This window comes from Abramis brama (assembly GCF_963993115.1).
Source record: "Abramis brama genome assembly, chromosome: 25".
Lineage (NCBI taxonomy): Eukaryota > Metazoa > Chordata > Actinopteri > Cypriniformes > Leuciscidae > Abramis > Abramis brama.
The window spans coordinates 5899527-5914816 of NC_139987.1; the positions used below are offsets into that span (position 1 = coordinate 5899527).

The window sequence follows — 15290 nt, forward strand, 5'->3', positions numbered from 1 at the left end:
ATAAAGCTCTAGATTTTTATGTAAATAATCACAGTTTACATTATATATTTTATACCAAAAGATTGACCGAGTAAGGCTTAAGAGCGATAATAATACATTTTTCATTCAACATTTTTCTTATAAATGTCACCAGTAATAATCCAGTATTTTCTCAATCACTACCGGTATCTCCCACGTTTGTTCATACAACACCACATATATACACTCACCTAAAGGATTATTAGGAACACCATACTAATACTGTGTTTGACCCCCTTTCGCCTTCAGAACTGCCTTAATTCTACGTGGCATTGATTCAACAAGGTGCTGAAAGCATTCTTTAGAAATGTTGGCCCATATTGATAGGATAGCATCTTGCAGTTGATGGAGATTTGTGGGATGCACATCCAGGGCACGAAGCTCCCGTTCCACCACATCCCAAAGATGCTCTATTGGGTTGAGATCTGGTGACTGTGGGGGCCATTTTAGTACAGTGAACTCATTGTCATGTTCAAGAAACCAATTTGAAATGATTCGAGCTTTGTGACATGGTGGATTATCCTGCTGGAAGTAGCCATCAGAGGATGGGTACATGGTGGTCATAAAGGGATGGACATGGTCAGAAACAATGCTCAGGTAGGCCGTGGCATTTAAACGATGCCCAATTGGCACTAAGGGGCCTAAAGTGTGCCAAGAAAACATCCCCCACACCATTACACCACCACCACCAGCCTGCACAGTGGTAACAAGGCATGATGGATCCATGTTCTCATTCTGTTTATGCCAAATTCTGACTCCATCTGAATGTCTCAACAGAAATTGAGACTCATCAGACCAGGCAACATTTTTCCAGTCTTCAACTGTCCAATTTTGTTGAGCTCATGCAAATTGTAGCCTCTTTTTCCTATTTGTAGTGGAGATGAATGGTACCCGGTGGGGTCTTCTGCTGTTGTAGCCCATCCGCCTCAAGGTTGTGCGTGTTGTGGCTTCACAAATGCTTTGCTGCATACCTCGGTTGTAACGAGTGGTTATTTCAGTCAAAGTTGCTCTTCTATCAGCTTGAATCAGTCGGCCCATTCTCCTCTGACCTCTAGCATCAACAAGGCATTTTCGCCCACAGGACTGCCGCATACTGGATGTTTTTCCCTTTCCACACCATTCTTTGTAAACCCTAGAATTGGTTGTGCGTGAAAATCCCAGTAACTGAGCAGATTGTGAAATACTCAGACCGGCCCGTCTGGCACCAACAACCATGCCACGCTCAAAATTGCTTAAATCACCTTTCTTTCCCATTCTGACATTCAGTTTGGAGTTTGTCTTGACCAGGACCACACCCCTAAATGCATTGAAGCAACTGCCATGTGATTGATTGATTAGATAATTGCATTAATGAGAAATTGAACAGGTGTTCCTAATAATCCTTTAGGTGAGTGTATATTAACTTAAGATCGTTAAATTTTATGACCGAGGCCTTATGTTCCTTTTGTTGAATGGACGTGCCAAAAGAAGCACGTATTGTATATTTTATCCTACTTTCATTGTACAACCCACTAACCTCATGGTCAATAAAATAAAATAAAAGCCCCTTCCCCATAAACAACATTTTAAGCCAGAGTTTATTGCGCGCATGTAATCAGAGGAGATCCCTCTCACAGAGAGCTAGCAAAACATTTATAAACTGCTCAAATGTTATTTTAAAAACAGTGAAATAAAACATTTCAAGCAGTCAGCAATACTGTGGGTCTAAAGATTTAATTCAGTTTGTTTGATCTGATCGTAAAAGACTTGCACAATATCACCACATTTATTATAACACAAATCCTAGGTTTGCTGTAAAAGCTGTGTGCAGTACAAGCAATGCAAACTGTGGCTGGATGTGACGCGCAAACAGCTTCGGCAGGGTTTCAATGCAACTATATCAATGAATAGAAGTCAGTTTTCTAAAATCGTGGAAAGGGAAAGCTCTCAAAATCTTATTCTGAAGGACAATTCACCCCAAAAAGTACATTATGTCATCGTTTTACATAACCCTCATGTTGTTTCAAACATGTATGACTTACTCTTGTCTGTGTAGAATGCAAAATGCATATTTAGAAGAATGTTTTTTTGGATTTGACTATATAATGAAAGTCAATGGGGTCCAAAAAAAACATTGTTTGGACCCCATTGACCTTCATTGTATAAATATATATATATATATTTTTTTAAATATCTTAATTTATGTTCCACAGAAGAAAATAAGTCATACAGGTTAGTGAGGGTGAGAAAATATCGAAATATCGTTGACGTTTGCCATTTTTTTGCTTCCAACATCAAATCAAACTCAACAGCCAAGTGCGATGAGCCTCCGGTTTACATTTTACACAGTAAATGTGAATCTCTTTCATTATAACTGTAGGTAACAACATTACATTGCTGGTTTTCATGCTGTACAGTTGGACCTGCAAAGGTCTCACTCCCAGCATGACGGTAAAGTGGGTGGTCCTGCCCCGCCTCAGTGTCGTTTCTCTATCTGCAGGAAGCCCACTGTTATCTGCCGCGTTCATGCACACACGACACATGAAACACTTCCCAGATAGCAGCTAGAGTTCAATGTGCAGTGGACTTTATAGATTACAATCCAAAGGTGGGGATATGAAACAAAAAGTTCAAACACAAAGAAGACCGCGAAAGGCTTCTCAAATATCACTGATCTTGTTGACTTAAAACCAATTTACGACAAAAAAAAAGGTTCAAACTATGCAGAAATATTTGAGTTTTTCCTTTGCACTCCTGCTTGTACCACTTTCCTAAACTATTTTTTTTTTCAAACTGCTAAAACAGATTGACGAAAAGTTAGCAACAGAAATGTAACAAAATCTGCTCAAAAATATAAGTGCCTCAAAATACAGTTTCCTGTGGTTTTTTTTAAAATACTTTCTCTATTAAACAAATATAAAGTGCAGCACACGTTCAGGCACGGATACTAAAGAAAAGTCTTTGAGCACAGCAGCCCTTGTTCTTCCTGTCCTCCGACCCAAAGCCGTTTTCCTACTGAAGGTTTGTCTTCACTGCTAGGTCTCCATCATTCTCCACTCGTCCGTTTCTGAACTCTCCTCTTTGGAGGCTCGTGGTATATTCGTCCAAACTCCAGCCTCCAAGCAACGCTTCACGTGATATTCTGCCACCTGTGATGATTGAGAAAGAGGATACTAATAAATGGCCAAAGACTGTAACTTGCAGCACTACGCTTAAAGAGATAGTTCACCCAAAAATAATTTACTCTCCCTCATGTTGTTCCAAACCTGTAAGAGTTTCTTTCTTCTGCTGAACACAAAAGAAGATATTTTGAAGAGTATGGGTAACCAGACAGTTGATGGGCCCCATTGACTTTAATGGTATTTGCAGAAGAAAGAAATTCATATGGTTTGGAGCAACTTGAATGATGACAGAATTACATTTTTTTGGTGAACTATCCCTGTAACCCTTATAATGCATTAACAAAAACTGCTGCAAATGGACCTGGTGGAACGCAAGCTTATAAACAGTCATAACTTAATATTTTTAAACTTAAAGGATATTGTATCTGATCAGTAACTTCTCTTTAATGAGTGAATGTGGAATTTTTTTGAATGTTACCATGTTTTTACCATGCTATTGGTATATTTAACCCCTTTTTATTCATAAAACATAAAACATCAATTTTTTTTTTTTTTACAAGAACTACAGTAAAAACCAGTGTACTGCAATATATATTTTATCAATATTTATGTATTTCAATAAATATCAATAATTCTTTACATCATGATAAGAAATTTATAAGAACATATAATATGAGAATTACCAGTATGAACATTGAATTTAATAACTTCTAACTTTTTCTAATAAAACAACATCAATGTTACTCTGAAATGTTTTCAAACTAAATATACCACTTTTAAATGGCATAAACTTTTATTTTCAGATAAGAAAAAGAGGGACAGTCTTCAGTGTCACATGATCCTTCAGAAATCGTTCTAATATGCGGATTTACTGCTCAAGATGCATTTATTATTATTATTATTATTATTATCAATGTTTTTGTGGAAACCATGAAACATTTAAGGATTATTTGATAAATAGAAAGTTTAAAAGAACAGTATTTATTTGGAAAAGAAATCTTAAATGAAAAGAAGCTACGTGCTTTGTGCTCAATAGAAGAAAGTGGTTTTGGAACGAAATGAGGGTGAATAAATGACCATTTTAATATTTGTGTGATCTCGTCCTTCAACTGCAGCATTTTAATCATCCATGTTGATGCAGGAAGAGGGATTATAGGTCAGCCTGTGTTCCTCTGATGAAGGAAACACTGCAGATTAAAGCAGTTATGCAACTCTTCCCCTGTCCTTTGACTCTCTTTGACTTAGCAGCATGTGTGTGTGATGTTCAGAGCAAGTGCCCTGAAAGTGGAGGAAGTGTTCAAGAACCTGAAAGATGTGCGGAACCGACCCTGACTCACGCCAAAAATGTTTGGGTTACGCTCTGGACAATACGGCATGCTTTCTAAAGCTGTACCATAACATTTGTGGGGTTAGGAACCAAGAATCAGTTCTTATTCACAATCAGCGGCATCACAATACCACTACTAGAGCCACAAATCTCTTCTCCAAAACTACTAAAATAATAAATCAGGGAACTGGAATCATTGAATTTTAAAGTGCATGTTTGAGACGTTGTGATGTTTTACAGCATAAAGTGCTGTTCACACCAAAAACGATATCTATAACTATATCCGCTTCCTCGCCGACACATGACATCGTTCTGGTAATTAAGCACAGGCTCCAGTTTTGTCGTCTGCCACTTTAAATGCTGGAGCTCTATAAAGCAGGATGGATTCTGATTGGCTGTCAATGTTTTTATTGTTCTTCAGCATTTGAAAGTGATTCCAACAATATCGTTCCTCTGTGCCGTTTTATCGTTATAGCTGTGGTGTGAACGGGCCTTTATGCTGCGGCGTTACCTGTGGGTTCATGTTGCTCATCACACTCTGAAGAATCTGCATATCTTGCATCTGGATGCATGTTTTCAGCTCCTGTAAATTCAACATTTGACTCGTTTTATAGTTTGCTACTAGTCATTGCTACACTATCATTTTAAAGTTGGGAAAGAAATGAATTTAGTTCTGCAAGGACGCATTAAATTGATCAAAAGTGACAGTAAAGACTTACATTGTTACAAAAAAAAAAGCTTTTTTAACCTTCTATAAGCCTGAAATGTAAATGTATTTCCACAAAAATATGAAGCAACACAACTGTTTTCAACATTGATGATAATCAGAAATGTTTCTTGAGCATCAAATCATCATATTAGAATGATTTCTGAAGGATCACGTGACACTGAAGACTGGAGTAATGATGCTGAAAATTCAGCTTTGATCACTGGAATAAAATACATTTAACATATATTATAATAGAAAATGGTTCTTTTAAATTGTAATAATATTTCACCAATATTAGTGTCTTTACTGTATTTTTGATCAACATTGAAAACATGTTCACATCAGTATATGTTGTCAAGATTAAGCTGCGAATTAAGTGTGACGATACATTTTGTCATCAGAGTCTATTTTCAATGCATTCGCACCCACAGTGAAATCTGTGAAACACATCATTATATTACAGCACATAGAACTGAGAGATTCAATTATTTTGTTTTGCGATTTCACGGAACGAACAGAGTCTCCGCAACAGCGCTAAGCGAAAGATTGAAGCTTGTCTGTGTGAGGTTGCACGAGCGCCAAGAGAGAACTGATAGCAGCGGCAACGAGGACTCGCCATGATGTCAAAATCAACACAATCCAGCGCCAGATCGCCTCTTATTTAGCATAAACGTACAAAATGAATACTCTGCTAGTCAACTGGAGATGTCTCATTTGTATACGGTACATCTGCGCCCCGAGATGTTTCAAAAAGTGGTGGGGACAATGTCCCACCTGCAAATTACGCGTATGATCATTCCTACCGGTGGCAAAGACTCCAAAACCTCCTTGGGGTCGAGGCGACAGCCTGGCGGTGTACTTTGGTGCACTGCATCGTTTGATTTCATGGTACACTCTTTCAATCTCTGCTTGAAGGCTTTGAGTTCTGTGTGGAAGACATCCAAGTATCCCTCCTGCCCTGCCTTTAAAAAAAAAGAAGAGCAAAGCAAGATTAAAATTGATTCAAAGTGCATTCAAAGTTTTCACTTTCAGTGAAAAAATGATGTGAGTTCAATCACATGACATGGATGAATGTGTGGATATGAACTTCATCTGTCCTCTATTGCTGTTTCCTGGCCTCGGGCTGTCAGTTATGTCATGTCTCTCTCTAGTGGTCACTGACATTATTGCATAACACTCAGGTTTACACCTGGTATTAAGATAAGTTATGGTTGATCGGTGGTTGATTTGGTTGAAGTGGACGACGCTAAATACAGGTGTAAACGGGGTGTAAAACGTTTTGAGCTTGTCCAGTTTTGACCACTTCTAGAGGTAGTTGAAGACGCATTTTGTAGTGTAGGCGCTCAAGTGGTCGAATGAGTTCGAACAGACACAAAAGACGCCTTCTCTCCGCCTGCTGACCTAATGCATAAACATTATTGGAAGCGCGCTTTAAAAGCCAGACGGGATTTAAACTTTGTCGACTGGAGACTCAAGTTTGGTTTAAAGATAAAAAACAAACCAAGCACAATTCTCTCTCACCATTCCTGATTTCTAACACACACTCACAGCGTTCAGCTGGACTTGTGTCTGTCAGAGCAGAAACTAAAGCTGATGCTCTCTGTGTTTTTCTGTCATCTCCGGTCGCATTCATATTATGTAAATTGTGCAAGCTTATTTCGTCCATTAGATTGAAAGATCTGAAAAACCGAACACATTAACCCACACATAGACCTTCCACTATAAGAAATCAGGACAGAAGTGGTCAAAAGTGGACAAAAGAGACTAAAAGAGATTAAAACACCAGGGGCCTCATTTATAACCGTTGCGTACGCACAAAACAGGCCCTGAAAGAGGCGTACGCCACTTCCGACGCATAAGTTGTGATTTATAAAAACAAACTTGACGGGAAAATTTGCGCACCTGCACGCAAACTCTGACCCATGCGTACGAACGTTTTGGAGATGGAGCAGTTTGGCGACACCGATGGTGAGCTGGAGTTAAATGTCTTTTTGGTCACTTTTAGACAGAAAATCGAAAGAAAATTAAACATATACAGAAAGATAATACAAATATAATTTCACTCACCAAGCCTGTCACTCGAAGCAAATATCCATCCCTTCTTAAATGTCCGCGCCAGGGCCATGTATTTTACACTATTTGATTTATGTAGGCTATTCAAAAACAAGGCAAGGATAGGCAACTACTTGATTTTTATTAATGTAATGTGTCTTGTACCGTTAAACGTTATCACGTGGATGAATAATCATAAGCAAATGATATGCAGATGAGGATCTGCATAGTAAAACTAGGCGTTGTAAGCTCCATATATGGTTATTTCGGGGTGGAGACGCATGTGCGCACAATCTTCCACTGACTGGGATTTATAAAGTGAATTCTGCGCGGGTTCTGGCGTACGAACGGTTTTATAAGTCTGAATATTTGTTTGCGTACGCCATTTTTGGCTTTTGGGTGCACGTACACTTTTAGAAAGGTTCCTACGCACAGTTTTATAAATGAGACCCCAGGTGTAAACAGGAATGCGTCTCCCTCGTCTACTTGTGATCCGATCGAGCAAAACACATCTTAATACCAGGTGTAGACAGGGCCTCACACTCACTCATTAACTACAAAAATTTGGAATAATTAAGATTTTTTTATGTTGTTGGAAGAAGTCTCTTCTGCTCTCCAAGGCTGCATTTATTTGATCAAAAAAACAGTAAAAAAAAAGTAATATTGTTAAATATTATTGTAATTTAAAATAACTGTCTTCTATTGAAATTATTTTAAATGTAATTTATTCCTTTGATTAATTTTCAGCATCATTACTCCAAATCATCATATTAGAATGATTTCTGACGGATCATGTGACACTGAAGACTGCAGTAATAGACAGTTATTTTAAATTACAATAATATTTAACAATATTCTTTTTTTTTACAGTTTTTTTTATCAAATAAATGCAGCCTTGGAGAGCAGAAGAGACTTCTTTCAAAAACATTAAGAAATCTTAATTATTCCCCATTCCACATCCTTGAGGACTTTATTATTGCAGCTCTCTGGTTGAATATCTGGTGTACAGTAAGAGATGTGTAATGTCTTGTAAGACCGGTTGAAGGTGATGTCTGCAGTGCTGCAGTGCAGATGCGAGTCTCACTTTGGCTTTCTGAAAGAACTGACGGAAGCAGCCTCGTGGGTCTTGCTGTGTGTTGCGGGCCATTTCCAGAATAAACTGCATGACGACGGCCTGATGAGCCACCTGCTCCATTAGGGCCTCTTTCTGCAGAAGAGGCAGGTCATGTGATCAGTGCACAGATTACATACTACAAACTACAGAAACAGTACAGGTAGAATATTATTTTGAAAATGAAAGAGGACTCACTTGCTCTGCCTGCAGACGGAAGCACCACAGGATCAGGTAATTAGCCGTTTCTTCACAGATGAGATGGTGGTACTCTGCTAGAAAGCGCTGACTATCATCCCACCTCCTCAACATACCTGTCCAATCAGAAGAAGCGACAACCTCCATTAAGATCAACAGTCTCCGTTAATAAGCATTCAAATCAAACACAAACCCCAAAACTTACCAAAATGTTTCAAGAGTTCTTCATTGCGCTGGTTGAAGCCCACGTTCTTATCATGATCAGATTCATTAGGCCAAGACTGCGACATGTTTATGATACTCTAGGAAAAAACGAGAAAAGGGGCATCAGCAATCTACACACTAACACTTAATGTGTTCAATTCAGATTTTGTGCAAGCACACAAAACAAATTGGCAATAACATCCATTTTTGTATCAAATGGATCATTAATTAAATTCCTCCTATTGCATTCGTGTCAGTTTTTGAGGTACATAAAAATTTTGGTAAAGCTTTACAATAAGGTTTTATTTGTTAACATTAGTTAATGCATTAATTAACATGAAATAACAATGAGCGTTAATAATGTTATGGTTAATGTTAGGTTACAGTACAAAAAATTAAATTTTTCAGAAAAAAAAAAAATTCCAGGTTTTAGTATGTGAAGCAAACGAGCTAAGAATACCATCAAAGTACACACATTTTTTTTTTTTTTTCGATTTTTAAAAAAGGTATTTAAGAGATATAACCATTTAAAAAATAAATTGTACATTGTAACACCTATTGTGTTCCGGGTCAGTTTTGACCCAGGTATTAACTGACACTTTCCCATAAGTGCAAACGCACTTTTAGGACAGAATTTTGCTGGTAAACATGAATATGCACGCACAAAGACACTACAAACAGACAACAGATGTAACTGGAAACAGCTGTTTGATTCCTGTAGCTCAAACAGTGGAGCGCTGGCGCTTGCAATGCCAATGTCATGGGTTCGATTCCCAGAGAAAGCAAGAACTGATAAGAATATAAAAATGTGTACCTTGGAATGCAAGTTGCTTGACAACGTAAATGTAACTGACAAACTATACCAAATGAAATACAGCAAAAGTTAAAAGACCAAATAGTCAGGGCTCATCAAATAGGACTGCCAAATTAAATATACAGGCGCTTGAAGACGTGAAATTGAACTTAATTCGGTTCTCGCAAAGCACCTCCAGCTCCCAGAAAGCCGCTTATCGGACTATGCGCGAATACTGATTTGAGTTCTCTCTCATGCCTTCTTGCACTTGAACAAGAACCAGAACCAGGAAGTATGACCATATTAGCCCGGTTCTGTCAACACTGCACTGGCTCCTTATTAAACATAGTATACATTTAAAAAATCCTGCTAATTACTTACAAAGGACTGAATGTTTTAACTCCTCAGTACTTGAGCGAGCTCTTTACGCATTATAGTCCTTCACGTCTATTGCAATCTCAAAATTCTGGCCAGTTGATAATACCTAGAATATCAAAATCAACGGTAGATCCTTTTCCTATTTAGCACCTAAACTCTGGAATAGTCTTCCTAGCCTTGTTTGGGTAGCAGACACACTCTCAGTTTAAATCTGGAATACACATAACACATTATCACATTTCTATAATTCACATCCTTTAAAGGATGGTTAGGCTGCATAAATTGTCAACCGGACCCAGACCTGATGTACTTGATACATCGTAAGAAGAATGGCATCTACGCTAATATTAAGTCTCTATGTTTATCCCGAGGTTACCGTAGTCAGCCGTATCCGGGCCGTATCCAGATCAGACGATGGACCTGCACCTAGACGCGACCTCAACGCAGCCCTGAATGTCAGCAGAGATCCTGTCAACTAGTCAGTCCCCTGTGAAGGCCTCGTCGACACAACATCTGTCGGCACAGATCCTCAGCAAAGACCACAAGAACCAGACAAGTCCTCAGCACAGATCTATGACCAGCCTCGTCTCCATACTGCCGTGATGAATCTGATCTTCAAGTAAAAGGCACTGGATGAATATTTGAATGCTACCGATCCAAAATCTGATTCTGACTCGTGACGCAGCCTGAATCATAATCATACACTGTTCGTTCGTCGGCCAGAGGAGAACTGGCCCCCCGACTGAGCCCGGTTTCTCCCAAGTTTTTATTCTCCACCCCGTCACCTGATGGAGTTTGGGTTCCTTGCCACTGTCATCTCTGGGGTTGCTTAGTTGAGGACACTTAATATTCAGCAATATTACTGATCTGACTGTACTGACGCGGTTGTATGAGATCTGAACTGAGCCGGATGATGACATCACTGCTTTATAGATGAAATGAACTAATTTAATAATTGATGATCTTTACAATGGAACTGAATCAACACTGAAACATCTTCAGTTGAACAATGAGACTATTGTCTTTTAGAGCTGAAAAGGACTGTTTGCATCATTGAATCATTTTCCTGTTATCACTGTGAAGCTGCTTTGAAACAATCTGTGTTGTATAAAAGCACTACATAAGTAAAGGTGACTTGACTTATGCTGTGCGATTTTACATTTGATTACTTTATTCAATTTATTCAAATTCTGTACCTGAAAACTACTGTTAGACCTAAAAATCCTGAAAAGCACTGTTTATTTCATTTTTATGTTGGTTCTGGTGTATTTATTTGTACTATTGCTCATAATTTCATAACTTGTTCTTATTTTATTACTGACTGTTTACTTTTAATAATATTTGAAATTTATATTAGTTAGGCTAGAAGTTTTTGCTGTGGTATCAGAATTGTAATCAAGAATTGTGAAATTTCATCTGAAATTTGGTGTCATAACCTTATTTATCAAGGTTGCATGAGTCAAACACAATAAAAACTATACCTAAATTAATTAATTTATATATTCCTTTGTTTGTGGTGGGGCCAGTAAAAATGTTCAGTTTAATAATCCAAATTGAAAAAAAAAAACTGCTGTGTGTTTTATTTTTAGACTAAAGCGAAGTGCTGAGATAACAGCAGCCCTGTGGCGTATCGTATGATGCAGAAATAAGCATGACATGAACACTGAATGACTTTTCTAGAGTGTTGATTTAAGATACCTTGTTAAACACATCTCGGCTGGCCTCAGGACACAGAGTGGGGCTTCTTCCCAGCATCCTCTCCTTATGTCTCCACTCCTGTTCGGTCTGTGAGAGCTCAGCGGAGGAGGCCAGGGCTCGTGCGCGCTCCTGCTCCACAGACTCAGAGCTGTGAAGCTCCAAACCGCAGAGCTGGTCCTGCGCTTCTGCCAGCTGCCACTGGGACGCGATGGAGGCCTCCAAACAGCGCTGCTGACTCTGGCACAGAGACGCCATGCTCTCCGCACTGGGCTGTGACGGGACACAGAGATAACGCACACTAATCATTACAGTCTGCATGGAAAATTCAGAGATTCATAAAGAACATCGCTCTGTTTTTGCAACAGATCCAGTCCTCAATGACAGCGATATCACAAAGCTAGCAGCACTGAACTCTTAACCATCAGGGTTGCCATTCTTTTTGGACACAAAATTTTGACATATATCTCTATACACTACCATTTAGAAGTTTGGGGTCAGTAATATTTTAAATAAATTAATCATTTTAATCATCGATCACACATTAAATTGATCAAAAGGAACAGTGAACACATTATTATTGCAAAAATATTGTTCTTTTGAACTTTCTATTAGTCAAAAATTCCTTTAAAAAAAACCTGCATCTTGTTTTCCATAAAAAATGAACCAGTATTTTTAACATTTATAATAATAATACTAATCATAAATGTTTCTTGAGCATCAAATCATCCTATCAGAATGATTTCTGAAGGATCATGTGACACTGAAGACTGGAGTAATGATGCTGAAAATGCAGCTTTGATCACAGGAATGAATTACATTTTATAATAATAGAAAAAAACAGCAATTTTACAATAATATTTCACAATATTATTGTTTTTTAGTGTATTTATTTGATCAAATAAACACAGCCATGGTAAATGTAAGAGGTTTCTTATATATACAATATATAATTTTCTATAAAGACTGCAGGGTCAGATTTATATTTATATGGCAAGCAACAATCTTTCGAATTATTAGATTTAAAAAAAAACATTTAGTATACAAAAATGTCTTCAGTAAGCTCCTCAACAAAAAGAGTGATGTTAGTACATTAGTTTGCAAGGAAGTTTTACTTTACATGCGTATTCGTAAAGAGCAATATTTAGCCAAAAACAATATAATTAATTTACACATTTACATGACTTTTTCAAGCCAATAATACTTATAATGTTATCAAGATTTTTACATCAAAAAACATCCTAATTTAGAAATAATAAGCTATTTTCTATCCTGTTTTTGACTCTTTCAAACTCTCCGTTTCGATGGGCATGTCGCATACAAGACTTGCAAGTGAACGCCCTCTGCTATGATTGAGTAAGAGTTTTGCAGATTAAAATAATTTTCAATGTCCCGCCATTACACGTGTGATAGTCTTTTAAAAAAATCCAATGTTAAAAAAAAATCTTGTTACATAGTTGAAACACTTGCCAACAATGTGAAACATTTATGCATTTTACATATGCTTTATAAGTCCTGGTTGTGGCAAATAAAGTTAAAGTACAACTGACAAAAGATAACTTGCGGTGTTTCGTGTAAACCAATTATGATGAATGTACAATTGTTTGTCACAATGCTTTGCTGTTCTTATAGGCTATTCAGTTCCTCCTTTGTAATAAAGTGAAAAACATACATTGTCCTTTGCAGTGTCGTGTTTTAAATAAAATAAAATGTGTTGTAATGTCGTGCTGATGACAAAACAGATGTCGCTCACTGAAGCTTTTATTCACGATTACAGCGATTGGCTTCGATCAAAACAATAACAAAAGCAGCGTTCTTTATGTGCATTCTTCCATATCCGATAAACCAACACATTAACCACATAAACGGTGAAGAAAATAAAAAAAACCCAGCAAAATCACAGGTATTCAGGTTGACTGCGACACTACAGTATAAATATTCAGTATCAAACGATCTGTATCAGACAAAGCAATACTGACACAAGGTAAAAACATTGTCACTCACACTTGTGTGTTGCGACATTATTACTGTCGGATCCAGTGTAGTCGTCACTGCATCATCTTTTATTTTCAGTCTCTGCGAAAAGCCTGCTTTTGTCTCGTTTAAAAACGAATCCGCAGTAAAATGAAGCAACTAAACGAACAGTGTCTTACTGACACGATCTGACTAAACCTTCGTTAAAAATAAAGTTCATCCGTGCTTTCTTAATGTTAGGATCACAAGGAGGGCAATGCAAAGACTGTGTAATCCTCAGAAGATCATTTTGTTGCTGGAGTAATCAATCCTGTGTTTGTCTTGTATTTACTACTACATGACGTGTGAATCGGTGGGCGGGGCTAAAGAGGCAATGATGCAGAAGTAGGCGTTGATCTTCTGTAGAGGCGGTCTCTCGTCTCACTATGATGTAATAATGTGACAAAATCTGAAACGAGTTGTTTTCTGAGCTTGGTTTCAATAAAAGCTGTTTTTGAACTAAAGGGGAAGTTTTGAGTTGTGAAATTTACAGGATATTTGTATAGCACAATGACCTCTTACATGTTGAAAGATCAAATAAAATGGGATCATGACCCTTTAAATTCAGATATTTCATGAGGTTGGTGGTACAGTTATATTTTTTTCCCCAATGCATTTGTCAAACTGTAAAAAGAACAGCATAACAATGTACTTCCTTCTAAAATCCTCCAAAGTGGATTGAATAAGCCTTTTCATCTCCAAAAAACTATTTTCATTATTGAGTTTGATTTAAAATAGGCCCAGGCTGTTTTTATGTGATCTCTATGTTATGCACTTGCAGTGTAGTTACTACAGAGATCAATAACACAACTGTGAGCCATCAAAGTAGTAGTGGCATTGTAATGGATCTAATAATAAAGCACTCATTATCCTCAGCTGTCAGAACAAGCTTGTCAAGTCAACACGAGACCGAAAACACAGGCTCATGATCTCATGTCAAAGATCCTCACAGTAAAATGTACAAATAAACCTATCGGAGATGTGGTGATTGCGATGCCCAAAAATGCTGTCTAGCAGTAAAATACCAGTTTTCTGAAATAGAAACCGGGGACATTTTCAATTTCAGTGGTCAAAATATGACTGAAATCTCATTTGTTATTACTGCTGTATGTTGGTCGGGCTTTTTGCCATGTATTTGCGGGTGTACAAGACATTTCCGGGGACAGAACAACAAAACCCGGGACTGTCCCCGGAAAACGGGCAAGTATTGAGATCCAGCCTTTCTCTTCTCATCCTGCGGAAACTTTTACTGCTCCTCTAACGTTAGTAATCCAGCTAGCGCAAACTAACGGCGACTTTACAGCACATTTCCGCACGGTTTCAAGTGTAAACACATAGAGACGGCAACCTCGTGTTGATTTAAAGCACAATGAAAAGGCCTCGGGTAATAAGTGAAGCACTGGTGAACTTTCTCGGGTACCTCGTGTGGGTGTGTGCGGGGCATGTTTCCCTTTGGGTCCTGTTCAGTGGGGAACACGCCGCCTCCAAACCACTCCATATATCGCTGCTTAAACTCTGTCCTGGAGCCGCGGGACGTGTTCTGCTGCTTAATAAGCTTATTATCCGAAAAGCACACGCAATTCGGTGGGATGTAAGCGAGCAGAGAGAGTTATTTTCAGACTATAACATCAGCAGTCCTCTCTGTACCTCTTTTTAGCTCGTTATGACAACTTCCGTGCGCTGACGCGATC

General features: G+C 38.1%; 1 protein-coding gene across 2 annotated transcripts; it reads right to left on the reverse strand.

Annotated features, from left to right (window-relative positions):
* Positions 1-1713: 1713 nt before the first annotated feature.
* Positions 1714-15290, reverse strand: cdc37l1 (cell division cycle 37-like 1). Of its 2 annotated transcripts, XM_084104594.1 has the most exons (8): positions 15020-15290; positions 11590-11859; positions 8722-8818; positions 8517-8632; positions 8292-8414; positions 5959-6117; positions 4958-5029; positions 2186-3146 (listed from the first exon to the last, which is right to left on the reverse strand). In XM_084104594.1, the coding sequence occupies exons 1-8, from the start codon at positions 15095-15097 to the stop codon at positions 3033-3035; spliced, it is 1029 nt and encodes a 342-aa protein (XP_083960720.1). In that variant the 5' UTR covers positions 15098-15290; the 3' UTR covers positions 2186-3032. The 2 variants fall into 2 exon arrangements, with proteins under 2 accessions (XP_083960721.1, XP_083960720.1); XM_084104595.1 differs by lacking the exon at positions 4958-5029 and having other exon boundaries at positions 1714-3146.

Coding starts and splice junctions, on each gene's coding strand:
- cdc37l1 (XM_084104594.1), bottom strand. CDS start 15,097: ATGGAGTGGTTTGGAGGCGGCGTGTTCCCCACTGAACAGGACCCAAAG. Junction 8,819..11,589: donor GCCGAGATGTGTTTAACAAG/GTATCTTAAATC, acceptor GTTTTTTCCTAG/AGTATCATAAACATGTCGCA. Junction 8,415..8,516: donor TCCGTCTGCAGGCAGAGCAA/GTGAGTCCTCTT, acceptor CCTCTTCTGCAG/AAAGAGGCCCTAATGGAGCA.